Below are 22,331 nucleotides of genomic sequence, written 5' to 3' on the forward strand. Positions count from 1 at the left end.
GGATGGAAAGAAGCAAGGGAAGAGATCAAGTAGATAGGGGAAAGAAGAGAAAGAAAATGATGCTGGACACCATGGCAGGTGGAGGGAAGTAGATAGTCTATGGAAACCATAGGAGTATGTGTGGTGGTGAGGTTGGGGGTGGGGGGGGGGGTGGACGAAAGAAAATAGGAAATGAGAAGGCGAAAAAGTGAGAGGTCAGAAAAGACAGAGATGTTGGATACTATCAGAGGAAATGGGGGCTGATGCTGGGCTATGGAATAATAGAGAGGGGAGTATGCTGGAAGTGGTCCTTGAGCCGCCCCTTAATGGTGGTAGTGGGAAACCCATCTAAAGTTTTGCCTCACGTGTCAAACACTCTTTGGTTGGCCCTGGCCTTCAAAGCAGCTGAAACTATGTGGACAAAAATTAAAGCTGCACAAATTTAATGAGGTAAAACAGGACTCTTTGGAGGATATTTTGAGAAGGGCCTTTTCATGAACATAAGATAAGTATTACTGGGTCAGACCAATGATCCATTAAGCCCAGTAACCCGTTCTCATGGTGGCCAAAACCCAAAGAGTAGCAACATTCCATGCTACCGATCCAAGGCAAGCAGAGGCTTCCCCCGTGTCTTAATAACAGACTATAGACTTTTTCCAGTAAAAATTATATTCAGAGCTCTTGGAATTTAGCTGGATACCTACTGCTATGAAAATAAGAGACCTAAATCTATCTACTACAATTTTAACTGAGTAGATTTAGCCATGTTTTTAACCAATTGTTAGTGTGTATAAAATTCCTTATTGCCCCTTAAAAAATATATTGTGCTCTACACTGATTTAATATATATTAACCTATGAAGTAGCATGTGTTAGGTTTATTAGCAGGTGTTAAAAAGCTTTAATAAGTATTAAACTGTTTTATTAAAATGCAAGTGTGAAACTGAAAAGATATGAAAATCAAGAAAAAGAGCTAAACCTTTTGCCCTATACACATTTCTGTGCAATTTAAAAATATATTCCTGTATTTTAAAATTGTGCAGGTTAATTGAAGAGAAAGATCATTGGAGAAGAGCATCATGTTTGGGAAGATCGAAGGAACCAGGCGAAGAGGGTGACTTGCAATCAGACGACTGGACACGCTGAAACAACTATGGGGATGACGCTCGAGGACCTTACCATTCCAACACAAAACCAATCTCTTTTCAGATCTGTAATTCTAGTTGCTAGGACTCAAACACGACCTATTTTACTAAGGTGAACTAGTCAATTTAGCGCACTCTAAATGCTAACGGATCCATAGAATATAATGGACGTGCGCCTTAGTAAAAGGACTCCTAATTGTATTATAATGTGTTTGCAAATTATTTTTGCCTGGATTTAGCCCAGATTTTTCTACCATTAATACGAGTTAACATCCTTACAGCACTGCTAGACAAAGGCATCACTATACAGGTAGATCAATTAGAGCAGGGGTGCCCACACTTTTTTGGCTTGCGAGCTACTTTTAAAATGACCAAGTCAAAATGATCTACCAACGATAAAATAAAAAAAAAAACACAAAGCGCACTGTACGCAGAGAAAATGTTATCATTTATATTAGGGGGGCTTTTCAAAGAGGTCAAGGCAGATGGCTTTAAAATATGCACTGTCACCTCAGTAACAACTATACAAAAATAGACAAATATACCCCCTCCCTTTTTACTAAACAGCGATAGCATTTTTTAGCACAGGGAGCTGCGCGGAATGCCCCACGCTGCTCTCGACGCTCATAGGCTCCCTGCGCTAAAATCCGCTACTGCGGTTTAGTAAAAGGGGGCCATAGTGCAAAATATAGACAGCAGATATAAATTCTCAAAACAGACACATTTTGATCACTAAACTGAAAATAAAATCATTTTTTCCTACCTTTGTTGTCTGGTGATTTCATGAGTCTCTGGTTGCACTTTCTTCTTCTGACTGTGCATCCAATATTTCTTCCCTTCTTTCTGCCTCCTGTATGCTTCGTCTCCTCCAGACCTCATTTCATTCCCCAACCAACATCTCTGCCCTTCCATGAGTCCAACTTTTTCTTCTCTCCCTGCCGCCCGACACACTCCATTCCCTCCCCCAACTTTTTCTTCCTCTCTCCCTGACCCCTCCCATTTCTTTCTTTCTGTCTCTCTGCCCCCATTCTTTCTTTTTCTCTCTGTCTGTCTTTCTGTATCCCTGCCCCCTTTCTTTCTTTCTCTTTGTCTGTCTTTTTTTCTGTCTCCCCGCCCCCTTTCTTTCTGTCCCATACCACCGTTTCTTTCTTTCTGTCTCCATGTCTGTCTTTCTGTCTCCCTGTTCTGCCTTCCAGTCTCCCCTTTCTTTCTCCCCAAGCCACCACCAGGGCTGTTGTCTGGAAACAGGCCCCCAAGCCACCGCCGATGCTACTGTTACCGCCAAGTTTTTCCTATTTCCTGACGCCACAACAGGCCAGCAGATGTACTCTCCGATGTCAAGGGGGGGGGGGGAGGCCTGCACTTCTGTAGTCGCTGCTGGCATGTTGTGGCATCGTGGAAAGGGAGAACGCAAAGGCAACTCGAGTCTATCGTGGAGCCTTTGCGATCTACTGGTCGATCGAGATCGACCTTTTGGGTACCCCTGAATTAGAGCTTGCAATTTAGTTGATTCTACCACTCCCCCATAGAGATACACAGCACCCACAATCATTGCATATGTTTTGAATGTGATATATACAGGGAAACTCTATAAACAGTACTGGACCTAAGGTGCTTCTTCTGCACTGAGTCTTCAGCATGGAAAAGTTTTTCAATGGATACAAGGCATTGGATTTGGATAGAAATGGTAGATCCGCATGAAAAACTACTTATGCAGCCATTTATAGAACAGTGCCTAAATGTTTCAGCTTCAATCTGCAAAGATTGTGTAATGATGGGAGGGACCTGGGCAGGTCAGGGGCCTTCCTTTAAAATATGCACAGTTTTGTAGAATTATGTAGATCTGCATCAACTTGAGTGTCGGGATATACACCTTGGTTTCAGTTGATGTAACATCTCATGCAGCAGCACATGGGCAATGTTGAAGGTGGAGGATTGCATTTGATGTGAAAACGGTGACAACATAGAATTTATACTGCACAGAAGAAAGGCCCAGCAATCTACTCTTGTATTCTGCCACAAAAACTTGATGATGTTCATGAGTCGATAGCACCTAACATAATGTCTCATGCCCAGAGCTGAATCCCAATACCACACACTAATCTATAAAGTGTGCCCATTCCAAAATGACCATTATAGAATACCGTTAAGCACCAATTTTTTTGGCACTCAAGTTTAATTGCTATTTATTAAATCCAACCTGATATGTGCATACTTAATTCCTAGTTCTCCAGTACAGACCATAGAAGTAATGGCAAAGTGATATCATTTCTGACTTAGCATCATGTAGAGATTGCATCACCTTCTGGTTATGGTTATCTGCTAAGTTAAGGACTAGTTAAAATGCTGAATCACTCTATGATGCAACAACACCTCAAATACTGTGTGCAATTCCAGTCACTGCATCTCAAGGAAAATATAGTGGAATTAGGAAAGGTATAGAGAAGGGCGATTAAAATGATTAAAAAAGAATGAGATGACTTCCCTATAAGGAAAGCTAAAGCAGCTAGGGCTTTTCAGCTTGGAGAAGAGACAGCTCAAGAGTGATATGATAGAAGTCTATAAAATACTGAGTGGAGTAGAAAGGGTAGATGTGAATCACTTGTTTAATCTTTCCAAAAATACTAGGACTAAGGAGCATGAGAGGAAGCTATTAAGTAGTAAATTTAAAATAAACCAGAAAAAATATTTCTTCACTCAACTTGTAATTAAACTCTGGTATTCGTTGCCAGAGAATGTGGTGAAAACTGTTAGCTTAGCAGGATTTTGAAGAAGGTTTGGATAATTTCCTAAAATAAAAGTCCATAGGCCATTATTGAGATAGCTTGGGGGAAATTCACTGCTTATTCCTAGGATAAGTAGCATAAAATCTGTCCTACTCCTTGGGATCTTACCCGGTACTTGTGACCTGGATTGGCCACTTTTGAAACAGGATATTGGGCTTAATGGCCTTCACTCTGTCCCAGTATGGCAATTCTTATGTTCTAACTTTCACAAACAACTTGTACAGAGTTGACGTTCTAATCACGACGGCCTGCAGCTCTTCATTGGGTCAAAACAAAATAAACAGGCTTCAAATGTAGTAAGAGATATTTTGATTCAATTGTAGGAAGAACTACTTTGGATGCAGGTAGAACCTCTGTCAGTGAATGTTTTATGACTGGTTTAAACCTCATCTTTTTTAATTTATGAACTTTGGATCCTGACATTGTAAGGGCATTTTTGACCTGTTGAGATCTCTTTCAAATCCTATATATCTATTTTCTTTTAAATTTCCTTCCAGTCACATCTCTATTTCACTTAGGGGCAGATTCTATAAATGGTGTCCCTATTGTATGCAGTAGTAGGCATCCTCCCTCTGTCTAACCAGCAAGTTGGGCTGCACATTTTATTTAAAAAAAAAAAAAAATCCCAAACCTGAGGCAGGTGCCTATACTGTAGGTGTCTATTGCAGTTAAGGGAGACACGCTGTGATACTTAAGCTTACCCAAGGCTGAGCTTGGGCATGGTTTCACCCAGAAGTGGCCTTGGGCAAGCTTAAGCAGCCCTAGGCATCTCCCTAGGGCCACAATAGATGCCTGAAATGGAGGCCGCTGAGATGCTCGTGGCATGGAAATCTACCTGCTGCAAAGTCCACCCAGCAGGAGGGATGTCTACTCCCTTCTGCTGCCGAACCCCACCGAAGTACACCGGGAATGAGGCCTATGACTCTGGTTGGCCCAGGTGTCTAAGGCCCCTCTTATGGAAGGGTCCTTAGGCATCTAATCTAATCTAATTCTTAGTCATATATACCAAATTATCTCCTTAAAATTGGAGGTCGATTCAGTTTACATAATTAGATCACAAAGAAAGATCCATTAACATTCATTGGCGCTATAGCCTAAAAAGCGATGAAACATAGTGGTTTTAAAGATTTTGCAAAAGATCTGAAGAAATAAACGTTCTAATTTGAAGAGGTAGTCAATTCCATATCACAGTTAGTAAATATGGAAAGGAGTGTGAAATTTTACTAATGGACTTGATTTCTCTTAATGATGGAAAAAAGAGCTTATACATACGAGTTGTTCTCATGCCCGAAGATCTCATGATGTTTAGAGATAAAGACATCAAAGGAACAAATAGTCCATGTAAAATTTTAAAAACTATACAGGCACATTTAAATTGAACTCTCAATTGAAACAGAAGCCAATGTAATTTCATCAACAGAGGTGGCATGTGATCAAATTTTTTATTTCCAAAAATCAATCTGGATGCAGTGTTTTGAATCAATTGCTGCCGTTTCTCGTTTTCTTTGCTTAATCCCACATAAATGGATTTACAATAATCCAGCTGTGCCAAGATGATGGCTTGAAGCAAAACTGCAAAATGATCTTGATGGAGCAGATGATAAACTTTTCTCAATGTCCGAAGACTAAAGAAACATTTTTTGGTAAGATTATTTACTTGGCATTGAAAAGAGAGAGAAGAATCCAAAACAACTCTAGACTAGGGGTAGGCAATTCCGGTCCTCGAGAGCCACAGGCAGGTCAGGTTTTCAGGATATCCACAATGAATATGTATGAGATGGATGTGCATGCATTGCCTCCTTGAGGTGCAAATCTATCTCATACATATTTATTGTTGATATCCTGAAAACCTGACCTGCCTGTGGCTCTTGAGGACCGGAATTGCTTATCCCTGCTCTAGAAGATGATTCTATATACAAAATATCACCGGAATTAAGGATGACTGAAGATGACAAATTACCAATTTCTGGACCAAACCATAATAATTTTGTCTTTGTTGCGTGAAGCTTCATATGAGCCAGAAGTGACCACGATTGCAATGTAGATATACAAGAGTTTATATTAGCTGTAAAGTTGCTCAAATTAGAATCAACTTCTAGAAGGATGAAGATATCATCAGCATAAATGAACATCATCTTGATGGCTCATCTGAGCCAATCGTAGGCTTAGGCTTCTCCTCAGTGCATCCCAGAATGCACTGGTAAGGGGAGGCCCACCATTTTGGAGTAGTGGGCCTGATGGCTGGAGGGTACAAGCATCCCTCCGGCCAGACTTTCAACTAAAAGGTATGGGGGTTGGGATGGTTGGGGTAGAGTTAGGGGTGCAGGATGAGGGGCCTGCAGCTCTGAAGGGGTGTCAGAGGGTTTGGCTTCATGGGGTATCAGGAGTCCAGGGGGGTGGCAGCAGGAGGGAGTGGACATCCCTCCTTCCAGCCCTCAATGGGGGCAGGGATTCAGGGGCAGGAGGAGTGATCATCCCTCCTACCTGTCAAACTGTGGAGGTTCGGGGCATGAAGTAGTGGGCATCTCTCCTGCCTGGTGTACTGCAGGGGGTTCAGAGGCAGGAGAGAGTGAGTATCCCTCCTGCTGGAGGACTTCAAGGGGGGGGGGGGGTCACCTGCTGCAGCCGCAGTTGCTCAGCTGATTGCGGCAGGGGGATTCCCTTGCTGCAATCAGCTGATGGCAAGGGATCCCTCAGCGATTCTCTAACCGGCACAGACATGGGTATCGGTTAGAGAATCGGGGCAGTTAGGTGGGGGTTAGGCATCTGTCCTTTAAGGCAGATGCAATTCTGTATAGGACGCCAGTGTGCGATTCTCAGCTGATTCTTAGGCAGCTGCTGCGATCGACGTCCTATACAGAATCTCCCCTTTATTCAATAATATTTTCCATGGGCATGTAATGAAATGTGGTCCATTTTTGAGTGAAATTCCCTTAGGTTGCTCTGAATATGTCCCTTTTAAGACGGTTTCAATAAAAGCAATATACAACAAAATAATGATAAAAATCAGATAAACTTGTTATTGAGGATAAAGTAGCTTCACCAATTAAGACCCCCTCCCCTAGAGACTGTGCCCCTTGGATGAAAATATGAACACAAACGGTAGTAATTATTTAGCCACTAATATGTGTTAAATGGGTAATTTGTGCCTGGTTGCATACCTACAACTGGGAATTTTAGTGCATATAAATCACTTGAATATAATCACTTCTTCTGCAGTCCTTCACATTATTGGGCTCAACTGAGATGACAGACTGCTGCAGCGTACTGAAACAGTTGGAGTTATTTTTTATCCGTTCTCTGCTGTATCACTTAGTACCTGGTTTTAAAGAGCTTTACGATCTGAGGAGTTTTAAGGATCAGAAAAAGCTGTGCTTCCGAGTAAAAACATTACCCAGCATAAAGCAGAACCGTTGGCGCAGACTAGAAGGGTCAACAGCATCCCGATGGCTTCAACTCATCGATGTCCCATCATGGTATGATTGGGTTAATATGTGGCTTTTGCAGTCTCTTGACCGTGATCAGAACAAGCGATTTGCAAGAACAGAGAAAGATGGCAAGGGCTTTGCTTCTTCCCACAAAGCAATCTCTGTAAGAACAGGTGAGCTTTTCATATTCAACATTTTTCAAATATCGAATTCATTTAAATTTGCTTGTATTGTCTATTTTGGCATGTTCCTTGATTGACGATTTCTTTTTTTTTTAATAATTTGGATGAGGGTGGCGCAGTCTTCGCTTGCCTTCATAAGGAAGGTGAAATTGTAAAGGGAAGGAGCTAAGAAAATGGGCAAAAGTTGACAAAGATTGGGCAGGGAAGAGTGTAGAAGAAGGGTCAAGCATTTTATGTGTAAATATTGGGAGTAAAATGTGTAAGTCCTTTGATTTGAAAATTTGGGGGTCAGGAAAGAGCTTTTGACTGGGCATCTCAACATATCCCCAATTAAAAAAAGAGAAGGAAAGTCTGCTGGGAGTGGGATGGAGGTAAAGGTGCTAAAATCGCCTGAATTGTGGTTATGGTCAGCTATTATCAAAATACCAAAATACCTTTATGCCATTATCTTGGCTACATACATCACAGGGGGCAGATCTATGAAATCTACATAAGTTATTGTGTTGCATTTGACCTGAAATGGTCTGTGGAATAGGATAACTGGATATCTTACCCTGATACCCTCCCCCAATGATATATTTTGCTTTCCATTTTAAAATGGAAACATAGGCCCTCTTTTACTAAGGTGCGCTAACCGATAAGTGCGCGCTAATCGATTTAGCGCGTGCTAAACACTAACGCGTGCATGCTAGTCTATGGACGTGGTTAGCACGCGCTAATTTGATTAGCAACCGCTAATCAGTTAGCACACCTTAGTAAAAGAGGGGGGTTAGAGAATGACACGGGGACAAATTTGTCCCCCATCCCCGCGGGATCTCAATATCCCCGACCCATCCCATCCCTGTGAGTTCTGTTCCTATGCCTGTCCTGCAAGCTCTGCCTTAACCGCACAAGCCTCAAATACTTATGATTTCAAAATGTTCAAGGGTTGTGCAGAAGAGGACGGAGCTTGTAGGAATGGAGCAGGGTCAGGGACAGAGCTTGCAGAGATGGGACGGGAATAGAGAGATCCTGCAGTAATGGGGAAAATTTGTCCCCATGTTATTCTCTATGAGATTCTCAGTCTGGACAGCAGGATTAGCAAAGAAGTAGGGTCTATTAGGTAAGACTAAGAAGAGCTGTTGGTAGGCTTAACATTTATACATTCTTATCTTGTGATACTGCCTTTATGAGTAGCCAGAATAGTCCTTACAATAGTCGTATCTATAAAAAGTGCTGACAATTGTGCGTGCAAAGTTGGGTGCATCCAACCTGAAGGCATAATTTAATTGAATAACAAACCAATTGGCACCAGTAATTGGAATCTTAATGAGCACATTGTGGTGCTAATTGCAACTAATTCAAAGTCGCACCTACAGATTTAGGCACGGGAACTGTACCTAAAGTTTACACACAGGTCCAAAAAGATGGCGTGGAAATGAGAAGTCATGGACAGATCAAGGGCGTTCCTAGAATTTATGTGCGTAGTTAAAGAATAAGGGGGATCCACACCTAATTTAGGTGGAAGGATTTACACCATGTTTAAGCTAATTCAAGTAGCCATATCTAAAGTTGCAGCACTAAAGCCCTGATTCTGTAAGTGACGCCTGCCACCACAGGCGCCTACAAAACGGCTGTCTACCACGTGTTAATCACCGACAGGATACCGCTTCCAGAATTGTGACTTGCATGAAAGATAGGCACCGGAAAAGTAGGCTAGGGTTTTGAAGGCCTACTTGTCTGGCAACTACTTTTTACATGAATCTCATCTACAGAGGTGCCTACCAGCATTTCTGGTGTTGGCTGTAGGCGCCAATAGGCGCCTCCATAGCCATGATTACAGTGCCGCTTCAGGAAGCCCAGGTAGACGGCTATATTTTTTATTTAAATGGAATGTTGAGTAGATTTTAAGGATGTGAGTTACTTAAGTTATTCAGTGGTACAATGCCTTCCGCCGTCTAACATAAAGCGCCGTTTTTAGACTCAGCCCCTAAGTGAGCAATGCCTAACCTTGATCACCTTTTTCAGAATAAGAGCAATTTTTTTTATAAATGCCATTTATAGAATTTAGTCCTGAATATTGCTGTTTCATAGAGAGGATGGTCTCCCAGTGAGGTGGTGGTGGACAATGCAATGGCAGAAATCAAGAAAACTTGGGACAGAAGGAAAAAGTCAAAGACTAACCAGTAACCATGTCACTCTAATAAAAGGTAAATTTAATAGTTGTGATGGGCCTTATGGTCTTGATTCATAGCCCTGTTCTGTTTTTCTCTGTTTTTAAAGATTTTTTTTTTTTCCATTTACTTCCAGACACCTCCACCTTCTCGATTCATAAGTCGCAAAAGCCTTTCTCGCTGTGTTCTTTACAGTATCAGCAACGTATTAGGACCCTTCTTGCTTCTTCCATTCCAAGCTAGGGTCAGTTCCTATAATATTGGCAATAGTGAACTTCTCTGTTTCAGAATTTGCTTCCATCACAACAGATACAGAAGGGATTGTGATCAGTCAAGCGTAAGAAAGCAAAAAGCATCCAGGATGGGGGAATTTATTTTCTTTAAAACAATTATATCCCACATATCCCAAAACGTGAGCGGGAAATATTGAAAAGTATTGAACTTCTTCTCCCTCAGGTAGAAACTAATCCCCTTTTGCTAAGCCACAGTAGAGGTTTCTACCATGGCTCGGAGCACTAAATGCTCCGACACTGCTCCAACGCTCATGGAATTCCTATGAGCGTCGGAGCAGTTTCAGAGCATTTAGCATCCCTGGTTGTGGCAGCAACCTTTACCGTAATTTAGCAAAGGGGGGGGGCTTAATTTACCTATATCAACTTAGAGAAATGCTTGTCTAACCTGCCACTATAAAATCACAGGTGATAGAGCTCCCCATCTGTACCTCCTTGAGAACCTACTTCACTTTCTGACCATCCACACTACAAAGATTTTTTATTTTAATTCTTTATTGATTTTCTAAACTTCAAAAGTGCAATATACAAATATACATCATATAATAAGTTAATAAAAGCACATACAACTTACAAATATGCATAACCAACCATTCCCCCCCTACCCCCCCCAATGATTATTCAATAAAACACAGTAACATAGACTATCCCAATAACCTTACCCTATTCAGATTAAAAATATCCTCCCATCCTCCCACCCACCCCAAGTGTAAATACTCAAAGGTCAAAATTAGGACAGAAATAACCCTCCCCCCTTCCCTGGATGTGTACGAAAATAAACCAAAACTGTGAGGTAATATATGATGTCAAGGGCCCCCAAACCTGCTTAAATAAATTACTGTGCCCCAAACTATCGCATTTTTTAAGATCCATCCTGCAAATGATTTAAGACTATCAATTCTTGATTTCTCAGCCACTACCGCTATTGGAAATCTTTGTTTATGTATGAGCAGCACAAGTCTACTGAGGCAAATACATCAAATCCAGAACCTGCCAGCCAGTTCTGACCTGGGGCACTGTTTTAAATACACTTACCCCGCCTTTTACGAAACTACATTAGGCTTTTTTTTATCTCCGGCTGCGGCGATATTAGCTCTTACGCTCATAGGAATTTTATGAGTACTGGAGCTAATACCACTGTGGCTGGCGATATTTAAAAAAAACCCTAACGTGGCTTCATAAAAGGGAGGGTTACTTTGTAAAATTAATATACATTCTGGGGCAACATTTTCTAGAATGCAGCTGTGATATCTAGAATCAGAACAGACTTAAAGCATTATTTCATATTTAAACTGGATGAAAAACTAAAGGTCTCATACAAAGCCACGGTGGCGATTCTCCCATAGCAAATGCACTGGAGCCCATAGGAAGTGAGTGGGCTTCGGTACATTTGCCGCAGGAGAATTGCTACCGCAGTTATTTAAAAGAAGCCCTAAATGGATCTTTTGATGTTCTTTTTTCCTGTACTTGAATCTGAAAATCCGTCTTCGAAAATTAGAGACCTGGTTAGATGTCTTAAAACTTGATATGATAATGCTATGTAGATGCTCAGCATACTGAAAATTGGATTGTGTTTATTTGCAACATCTTATCCTTAGACTATCTACATCACTGGTCTCAAACTCGCGGCCTGCCAGGTACTATTTTGAGGCCCTCGGTATGATTCTTTATGGAAAACTTGTGCCTTAAGTGTCCTGCAGTCATGTCCAGGAAAGCGCTTGCGTGAGGTTACAGCAGTGAGGCGGGCAATGTTCCAGAACATAAGGTAACCATTGGAGGCAGTGCAGCTTGTGCGTATGTCCGGTGCTGGAAGAAGTGAGAGATGAAGACGGTTGCGGACGTGACCGCCGGATACTTAAGGCACAAGTTTTCCATAAAGAATCATTCTTTATAATACCAAGGGCCTCAAAATAGTTGGTCCAAAATCTTGTCTCTTGCAGTTGATATTTTGATAGCTTTTCACTTTCTGCATGTTGCACTGCTTTCAGCTGTGTACAGCTGAAATTATCAGGAGCAATTAAGGAAAGATTTATAAACTATATTACAACTATATGACAACTTTGCATGAGGTAAAACTCGTTATAGTTGCTATTATGAGTTTTACCTCATGCAAAGTTGTCATTTCTTTAATAAAACATTAACTATTTTATCTGCGGCCCTCCAACTACTTACAAATCCAAAATGTGGTCCTGCAAAGGGTTTGAGTTTAAGACCGCTGGCCTACATCATTAATGTCTCTATTCAGCCATGTACAAATTTACATGCCTAACTTGGCACTTCGTTGTTTTATTGAAATACTTAGTACTGTTTCCGGATATCTGAAATGCAATTTTAGACATTGTATTAGCATAGTAAGTCTTAACATGTTAGTCCAATCTATGACTTTTAAAATAAAGTATTATCATTTTCTTAGGGGTCCTTTTACTATGCTGTGGTAAAAATTAAAGAGTGCTTACTTGAGGTTAAACAACATTACCACGGCAGGGGAAGGGGGAGGGGGGGAATCCCGTGGTAGTTTTGGGATTGGTTTGCATTGGCCTAGTGGTACAGCTGTTGCCTCAGCATCCTGAGGTTGTGGGATCAAATCCTCTCCCTCACTCCCTTCCCTGTCAGGCTCTGCACCCATCCCCCTTCCCTCCCTGTCCTGCAAGGTTTTGTACCCAGCCCCCTTCCCTACCAGGCTGTGCACCCAGCCCCCTTCCCTCCCTGCCCTGCAAAGCTCTATACCCAGCCCCCTTCCCTCCCTGCCCTACCAGGCTATGCAGCCAGCCCCCATCACTACTTGCCAGGCTCTGCACTGCACCCTGTCCCCCCTCCCTATCAGGCTCTGCACTCCCTGCTAGGCTCTGTACTCTGTCCCACCTCCTCTTCCACCTCTGGTGGTCTAGTGGTAGTCCGAGGCAGGAGAGATCCCTCTCATCCCGGCCCAGCCCGCCAGATACAAATATTTTTTTAACCCTCCCCCCCACCCATGTACCTTTGCTGTTATCCCTAGTGGTCCAGTGGTATATGGGCAGGGCCGCGCTTCTGCCCTGCATACCTCCTTCTGGGCTCGGGGCTCGCTAATCGGGGTTCAGGGCTCACGGTACACAGACACACTTGAATTAGCTTCTCGAGCTCCCGCGCGGCCCTGCACCACTAGCTGAATGGCTGCCATCAAGTCTTGCAAGAACTTGCAGCAGCCATTCAGCTAGTGGTGCAGGGCCATGCAGGAGCTCGAGAAGCTCGCTCCTGTGTGCCTGTGTGCTGCATTCCCCAAGCCCATACACCACTGGACCACCAGGGATAACAGCAAAGGTAAGCAGGGGGGAAGGGAGTAAAAAAAATTATTTGCATTGGCTGGGCGACAGGAGGGATCTCTCCTGTCCTGGCCTATCAGAGGTCTGCATCAAGTCGGGGAGGGGGGTTGGGTTATGACCCGAATATAGGATAAGACACCCATTTTGGGGCCATTTTTTTGGCCCAAAAATCTCATCCTATATTTGAGTATATACGGTAAGTAAAATTCATGCACAACCCAAATTGTTTTAATTAGCTTAAATGGCATAGCACATAATCATGCCATTGAAGTTACTTGATAAATTAAAAAAAACAAACTAAGAGTTGTGTGCAGAACTCAGAGTGGTGCCTAGCCAAAGCTTAGGTGCTCTCCAATACCTAATGACATCTACCTGAAAAATAGGCATGGTTAGAGGTGGAGAATAGGTTCAGCTGATTTTGGCATTGCTCTCTTCTAGACCCTCCCAAAAACTGAAACTATCTTTCCCATCTATAAAAGGTATATCCCGCGCAGGAAAACTTGGAACATCCCTCCCCTTTAGAACCACTGAACTCTGGAACAATCTCTCATCCCCGCTCAGAAATTCTAGCTCCTTCCAATCCTTCCGTAAACGCTTGAAAACTTGGCTCTTCTCAAAAATCTAATCTCCTCCCGTTCTCTAGTACCCTGCCCCTCTCTATCCTCTCAGTCCCTCTCCTATACCCCTTCTTTGTAATTCCTTTCCTCTTAACCTCTGTAAACCGTACCGAGCTCTGCGCATGCGGAGATGGTGCGGTATACAAACCTAATGGTTTAGTTTAGTTTAGTTTAGATGTCCGAGTTAGGCACCGGTAAATTAGGCCATGTAAAACCTGGTCTAATGTATTGGCGCCTATATCTAGGATGACTAGCAATGCCTAAGTATGCCTAGGCACTGCTAGGTGGGATTCTATAACGCTTGATTGACAACTGTACAGAGTGATCTTAGGCTTCCTTTATAGAATCTGGCTCTATGCATTATTCTATAAATGGCACTTTGAGGCAGTCATTGTTCATAGAATAGCATTTAGTCCTAACTGTGGGCACAAGAATTCACACCAACTGAAATCTGGTGTAAATCTTCGTGCCTAAATTGAGCACAGATCTGTGATGTTCTATAACACTGCACACAAATTCAAGGAAAGCCCTTGACCTGTTTATGCCTCTCCCATGACCACACTCCCTTTTCAGATCCAAACATATAGAATACTGAATGCGACACATGCATAAATTAAATTTGTTGTCAATTAGTACCAATAGTTCATTATTAATGCTCAATTATTGATGCTAATTGACTCATTAATCAATTAAATTGGATGCACAATTTGGACACATGACAAAATTTGTGCGTGCAATTTCAATGGCCATCTATAGACTTTACTAGTTAGTGACTCCATAGTGGTATTGAAGAGGAGACTGAGAGAGGGACATGAGAGGGGACATGATCAAAACATTCAAGATAATGAAGGGAATAGACTTAGCAGATAAAGACAGGTTGTTCACCCTCTCCAAGGTAGAGAGAACGAGAGGGCATCCTCTGAAGTTAAAAGGGGATAGATTCCATACAAACGAAAGGAAGTTCTTCTTCACCCAGAGAGTGGTAGAAAACTGGAATGCTCTTCCGGAGGCTGTTATAGGGGAAAACACCTTCCAGGGATTCAAGAGAAAGTTAGACAAGTTCCTACCGAACCAGAACGTACGCAGGTAAGGCTAGTCTCAATTAGGGTACTGGTCTTTGAGCTAAGGGCCGCCGCAAGAGTGGACTGCTGGGCATGATGGACCACTGGTCCGACCCAGCAGCGGCAATTCTTATGTTCTTATAACAGGGCATATAGGCTAATAATTGTTTTATATATGTATTTTTTTACCCTGCCTTATTTCTGCAGATGTTCAAGAAAGAAGAGATGCAGAAGAGAAATCTGACTGTGACCGAATTTGCCCTCCTAGGCTTTCCAAGTGCTCCGGAGCATCAATATTGTCTCTTCCTGGTGTTCTTAGTATTATATGTCCTGACTCTCATGGCAAACCTGACGATCATCCTAATTGTGAGAATGGAGCACAGTCTCTCTCAGAGTCCCATGTACTTCCTACTCAGTCACTTCTCCTTCCTGGAGATCTGGTACACGACAGTCACCATCCCCAAAATGCTATCAGACTTCTTTTCACCGACCAAAACCATATCCTACCCTGGTTGTGTCAGTCAAATGTATTTCTTCTTCTCTTTGGGGCTCACAGAGTTTTTCCTTCTGGCTGTCATGGCTATTGACAGGTATTCAGCTATCTGTAATCCTCTGCGCTATGCAACAATAATGACCAGTAGGGTTTGCATTCATCTGGCCCTTTGGTCTTGGATCAGTGGATTCCTCATTGGTCTCTTACTGGCCACATCAGCATCCAGACTACTGTTCTGTGGGTCCAATCAAATTAACCATTTCTTCTGTGATTTTATCCCACTCTTTAAACTTTCTTGCACAGAAACCCACATTGTTGATTCCCTCTCTTTCATCATTGCCTGGGCTGTGATTCTCATCTCTTTTTTCTTCACTGCTGTGTCTTACTTCTTTATTGTCCGAGCCATCTGCAGAATCCCTTCCACCACAGGTCAACATAAGGCCTTTTCTACCTGTGTCTCACACCTCACTGTTGTCCTGACCTTTTATGGAACTGTCATTTTCATGTACATCAGGCCTACGGCCCACCATGACTTTGAGATGGAGAAGGCGATTTCTCTGCTCTACACAGTGATAACTCCTCTCTTAAATCCTCTTATTTATACCTTACGAAATAGGGAAGTGAAAGTGGCTCTGAGAAAAACCTTAAGAAGGCATAAAGTTTCCTTTTGAAATATGTGCAGTCCAATTTTAGGTAGAATGTAGGAATCAGAACTGAGATATACAGGTCAGGAGGAATCCAAGTCTACTTTTATGAAAGTGTCTGCCAATAAAATAAGGGCCTTAACTTCTATTCCTTCCTTCCATTCTTTGATCATTTTTTACATTTTCATTTGTTTTATTTAGGTATACATCTGTTTCCCCCCTTACTAAAAATCTCTCTCCCTCTCTATAGTAGCATTCTTCAATGCAAGGCCCAGGGGCCAGTGGCAGCTCCTGGAGACCTTTGGGGTGTCCCTCATCATCATCATGGCTTTTTTTTCTGCTATACTCTCTTTCTACCCAAGCTCACAGCAGAAATAGGAAGTGAATGGGAAGAAAATCCACAAGCTTAAAGTACAAGGCATATGAATAGATAAAGGGAATGCATTTGGAAATGCCCTTCTCTTTGAGGATACTCCCAATGAAGATTTGAAGAGAGGCTGATGAGGCCTCACATAAGAAGATATTTGGTGGCTTGCCTTCAGTTCTCATTTGGATTCAAAGGGGTCCCCCACTTAAAAATTAGGGAAGACCACTGGTCTATGCTCTTTCACCAACCACCTAACCCATCCAATCACAGAATAAATTGGTTGTAATGATGCTTCTATATCTTCAAATAATTTCTAAACTCTAATTGCCATGTTAGTCTACTTGCATGTATGGTAATAAAAATCCATAAACCAAAAATATATATGGTGATATTATTGACTGGAGTAACAATATATTTCTTGACTTGTTTGCAGGAGCTGGCACTCTCTTCATCTGTCAGGCAAATGAGTTTAGGAAAAGTTTTAAAAAAGGAGGCAGTGCGAAGAAAAAAAAAAAAAATTGAATCAGGTTGGGCAGACTGAACGGACCATTCAGGTCTTTATCTGCCATCATCTACTATGTTACTATGCATGACATGTGAAGCATATTAATAATACAAATCTATAATCTTAATCTTGATTATTTTTATTCTATTCAAACTCAAAAATCTATTGCCAGAGGATACAAATATTACAGCGTCACCGATGGTTCTGCACATCTTCCTGTTTTTCTCAAATATTTCTATGCCTGATCTTCCACACTCTTGAGCTTCCTTCTAAACTGTGCCATCTATCTGCTTATCAGTATTAATTTCATTCTGAGTTATCCTCCTGCCTAAAGTTTTCTCATTATATGGAAGAAAGCACCCTAGTGATAGCATTTCAAGACTACCACTAGGGGTAATGGCAGCTATTGTGGATTTTGGTGCAATCTCGGGAGCAGAAAGGGATTGTACTTGCTTGGGACCACACACTAATAAAGACCCATGGGTAGGTTGGGGGGGGGGGGGTTGAGTAGGAGGTGCTTGTTCCTAAGGCTATGGTTTTGGATGGGGGGCAGGATTTCAATCTGTGTTGGTGGTCTCAGAGATACTATAGGGTATTGGGAGGGATCATACAATATGGACAGTGCCGATAAGTGAAATGAACTCAGGCCGCGGGACTCTAACACTGCACGCGCCAGCTCCCGCCTTCCCCCACAATAGGAAGTTACGTCATGAGGGGGTTGGAAGAGAAGGGAAGCCGACGCGTACAGTGTTAGAGCGGAAGGAGCCCATTCCGCCAGGCTCTAACACTGTACATGTCGGCTTCCTTTTTCCCCGCCTACTTAATGACGTTACTTCCTGTCCCGGAGGGAAGAGAATGGGCTCCTTCCGCTCTAACACTTGCACGCGTTTGCGTCACTTCTCTTCCCTCCGGACCAGGAAGTAACGTCATGAAGTAGGAGGGGAAAAAGGAAGCCGACATGTACAGTGTTAATGCCTCGCGGTTAGAGCGGAATGGGCTCCTTCCGCTCTAACACTGCACGCGTTTGCTTCCCTTCTCTTCCCTCCTCCCTCCGGAACAGGAAGTAACGTCATGAAGTAGGAGGGGAAAAAGGAAGCCGACATGTACAGTGTTAGAGCCTGGCGGAATGGGCTCCTTCCGCTCTAACACTGCACGCGTTTGCTTCCCTTCTCTTCCCACCTCCCTCCGGAACAGGAAGTAACGTCATGAAGTAGGCGGGGAAAAAGGAAGCCGACATGTACAAGTGTTAGAGCCTCGCGGAAGTGAAGCAAACGCGTGCAAGTGTTAGAGCGGAAGGAGCCCATTCCGCGAGGCATTAACACTGTACATGTCAGCTTCCTTTTTCCCCTCCTACTTCATGACGTTACTTCCTGGTCCGGAGGGAAGAGAAGTGACGCAAACGCGTGCAGTGTTAGGGCACCACGGCTTGGGTTCATTTCGCTGAAGGGTGAAATGGGGCGGGGCAAGTAGGCCTATGATGGTCTGTGTCAGAGGGCTTAAATATAGTTCTTGGGAAGTCTAAGTACAGAGTTTCTGTACCGTGGGAGAACACTGAGGATGCACACAAATCATTTTCACAAAATTTCTAATTGTGATTTATGATATAATTTACACTGATATGGTGCCTGTGAAAATAACATTGTTTTCTTCAAGGATTTATTTAGAAATTGAAAAGCAAAGTATTGAAGCAGCACCACCCCGACAGCAAAGTGGTTGGAGGAACCACAGTCTTTAGAGCAGACATGTCAAACTCTGGCCTGCGGGCCAAATTTGACCCGCGGTGTAATTGGCCCGCCAGACATTTACCAATTTATACTTCATGAACCGCTGCCACTGCTCTTCATGAGTGCCTTCCTCTGCCTTCGCCTGGTCCTACCTCCATCCCAGCTTCCTGGTCTCTTCAAAGCAACCTGCTGAGGATCGCAAGCCAGCTGTAGCGAACCTCGCAGGCTGCCATCAACCACAGCACGTTTCCTCTGCTGTGATTCGTACGTCAGAAGAGGGGCGGGACCATGGCAGAGGGAATGTGCTATGGAGGCCAATGCAGCCTGCTAGGTTCACTATAGCTGACCGGCGATCCTATGCCGGCTGCTTTGAAGATGAAGCTGGGATGGATGGAGGGTAGGAATGGTGGGTCAAATCTGAAGGTAAGACCATGAAGAAGAAGGGGGAAAACATGCAGGCCGTTGGGGCGGGTCCTGGTGTAGAAGTACCCGGAGGGAAAGAAGGAGGGGTCCAGATGTGCATATGCCAGACTGAGGGAGGTAGGAAGAAATAATGGGTCTAAAACAGGAGAGGGAGAGAGATGATGGACAATGGGATGGAGGGAGGGAAGGAACATAAAGAGAGAGAAGTTAGACACAATGGATGGTGTGAAGGGGGAATAGAGATACTGGATAGGAGGTAGTTGGGAAGAGCTGGTGGACCCTGGGGTGGTGGGGAAGGAGGGAGAGATGCTGGATGCAAGGGTAGTTGAGAAAAGGAGAGATGGTAGATCATGGGATGGTGGGGTCCAACACTGCAGCTGTGGGGATGGAGATAAAAAAAGGAAAGATGCCAGACCTCCGGGAGAGAGAAGAGAAACAGAATGGGAAGACGGAGAAGGAAGATGGATGGTTAGCATGGAGAAAGAAGAAAACAACAAATGGGCAGGAGACCCTGGCAAGCAAAATTATCAGAAGACAACCAAAGCCTGGGACCAACATGACTTGAATAATGACCAGACAACAAAAGATAGAAAAAATAATTTTATTTTCTGTTTTGTGATTACAATATGTCAGATTTGAAATGTGTATCCTGCCAGAGCTGGTGTTAGACAGCAATTGTGAACTAGGACCTAAAACACAGAGGAAAATTATTTTTTATTTGTTTTCTTTACATCACAGAGCCGGCGTGGGGTTCGAGAGGTTGTAACCCTATACTTCTACTAAGACTAAGGGGTCCTTTTATTAAGGTGTACATTTAGCTTGTGCTAAATCGGTTAGCGTATCTTAATAAAAGGACCCCTAAGTATCTTAATAAAAAATATGGCCTGCAACAGCCTATGTTTTAGATTTCGGCCCCTTATGTGATTGTGTTTGGCACCCCAACCTTAGAGGGAAAATATGGTCCATTTTTACAATTGAAAATTACCAACTGACCTGGGTGAAACTGGACCTATTTGTAGGGAGAAAGCAGTATATAAATACAATTTTAGGTTAGATTAGACATGATCAACAAAAGCCCTTGTAGGAATATGGTTGGGAAGGAGACATGAAATGGATGAGGGTGAGAAGTGGGCAGCCAACCAATACAGGTGTTTTATAATAATAAAAATAGCCCTTACCTTAGTATCCAGGGTCTGATATTAAGAATGTGATAATAAGTAGGAAAGGCTTCTGTCTAGTTAAATCACACAGAAGAAGTCAGGAGATTATATTCAGCTTCATTTAACTGGGCTGACCACACCCTCTGATCACCAAGATACTATCAGCATCAGAAACACTTAAAATGTATTATGCTTGCATCATATCAATATAAGTTCCTAAATGTGACAGTCATACATGTAACTTACTGTATTCTGTTAGCTACACACATAAATGTCAGCCCTGCCTATGGTCCCATGCGCCTCCACCCATAAACACCGCCGGGCATATATAGTACATGTGTGCATGTCATTGAATAAAGCTGAGTATACAAGTAACACTAACATGTATGACTGTCACAGACACATGAATTAATACTAGTATTCTACAAAATGGTGGGGGCATTCATCGAGATGCACTAACAGATTTAACACACACTACGCTCATGTCACCCCTTTCCTTAAGCCACTTCACTGGCTCCCTATCTGCCATCGCATACAGTTCAAGATCTTATTGTCCTACAAATGTGTTCATTCGCTGCCCCTCAATATCTCTTCTCGCTTCTCTCTCATACACTTCCCAAAGAACTTCATTCCTCAGATAAGTCACTCATAACATTACCCTTCTCCGCCACTGCCAATTCCAGACTTTGTTCCTTTCATCTAGCTGCCCCCTATGCCTGGAATAAATTACCCAAGTTTGTTCGTCAAGCCCCTTCCCTTCCCTTGTTTAAAAGCAGACTGAAAACCCACCTTTTTGATATAGCTTTCAATCCTTAACCCTACTCCTCTGCCCTCCAACCCAGCCCGCTGATTACTATTCCCCTTCACTGTATCCATGACATCCTGTTTGTCTGTCTTGTCTGTTTAGATTGTAAGCTCTTTCGAGCAGGGACTGTTTTCTTATTCTTTGTGACTCTGTGCAGTGCTGTGTGCATCTGGTAGCGTTATAGAAATAATTAATAGTAGTAGTAAGATGTCCATGGGAGGGAGGGAAAGGAGATACCATACCATGGAGGGGGAGGGAGGGATGTCAGGGCATGGGGGAGGGAAGATGCCAGACCATAGGGAAAGGAAGGAAAGAGGGCAGGAGAGAGAGGAAGGAGAGGTGATGCCAGAAAATGGAGGGGGAGATGGAAGGAGCGGATAGAGATGCCATGACATGGGGGGAGGGAAAGGAAGGAGAGAAGGTTCCAGAGCATGGAGGGAGAGATAGGAGAGGAGAGAGATGCCAGAGCATAGGGGAGGGAGTGAAGACAGAAAAATAGAGAGGGGATGAAACTGAAATGAATCATGTACATAGGAGAGAAGGGGCACAGGATATACAGTTTATTGAAGGGACATGAGAAGATGCCGTATAGAAGAGAGAGAGGGTGGACACTGGATGGAAAGGGCATAAGAATGCATCATTTTTGTAAACCGCTTAGAAACCTCACGGTTATTAGCGGTATATAATAATTAAATTAAATAAGAACATAAGAATTGCCATCATGCCCAGCATTCCGCTCAAGCAGGGGCCCTTAGGTCAATGACCAGTGAAGTCTAGCCTTACCTGCGTACATTCTGGTTCAGCAGGAACTTGCCTAACCTTGTATTGAATCCCTGGAGGGTGCTTTCCCCTATAACAGCCTCTGTAAGAGCGTTCAAGATTTCTACCACTCTCTGGGTGAAGAAGAACTTTCTTATGTTTGTACGGAATCTATCCCCTTTTAACTTTAGTGAGTGCCCTCTCGTTCTCTCCACCTTGGAGAGGGTGAACAATCTCTCTTTCTCTACTATTCCCTTCATTATCTTGAATGTTTCGATCATGTCCCCTCTCAGTCTCCTCTTTTCAAGGGAGAAGAGGCCCAGTTTCTCTAGCCTCTTGTTGTACGGCAACTCCTCTAATCCCTTAATCATTTTTGTTGCTCTTCTCTGGACCCTTTCGAGTAGTACTATGTCCTTTTTCATGTACGGCGACAAGTGTTGGACGCAGTATTCCAGGTTGGGTTGCACCATGGCCCAATACAGTGGCATGATAACCTTCTCTGATCTGTTTGT

At 43.1% G+C, this 22,331-nt stretch overlaps 1 protein-coding gene across 1 annotated transcript; it reads left to right on the forward strand.

Moving 5' to 3' along the window:
- Positions 1-15,164: 15,164 nt before the first annotated feature.
- Positions 15,165-16,103, forward strand: LOC117349649 (olfactory receptor 6-like). The gene has a single exon (XM_033923243.1). It carries the CDS (start codon positions 15,165-15,167, stop codon positions 16,101-16,103), a length of 939 nt encoding a protein of 312 aa, XP_033779134.1.
- The last annotated feature ends 6,228 nt before the right edge of the window (positions 16,104-22,331 follow it).

Source organism: Geotrypetes seraphini, chromosome 16 (assembly GCF_902459505.1).
Source record: "Geotrypetes seraphini chromosome 16, aGeoSer1.1, whole genome shotgun sequence".
NCBI classification, from domain to species: domain Eukaryota; kingdom Metazoa; phylum Chordata; class Amphibia; order Gymnophiona; family Dermophiidae; genus Geotrypetes; species Geotrypetes seraphini.

Coding starts and splice junctions, on each gene's coding strand:
- LOC117349649 (XM_033923243.1), top strand. CDS start 15,165: ATGCAGAAGAGAAATCTGACTGTGACCGAATTTGCCCTCCTAGGCTTT.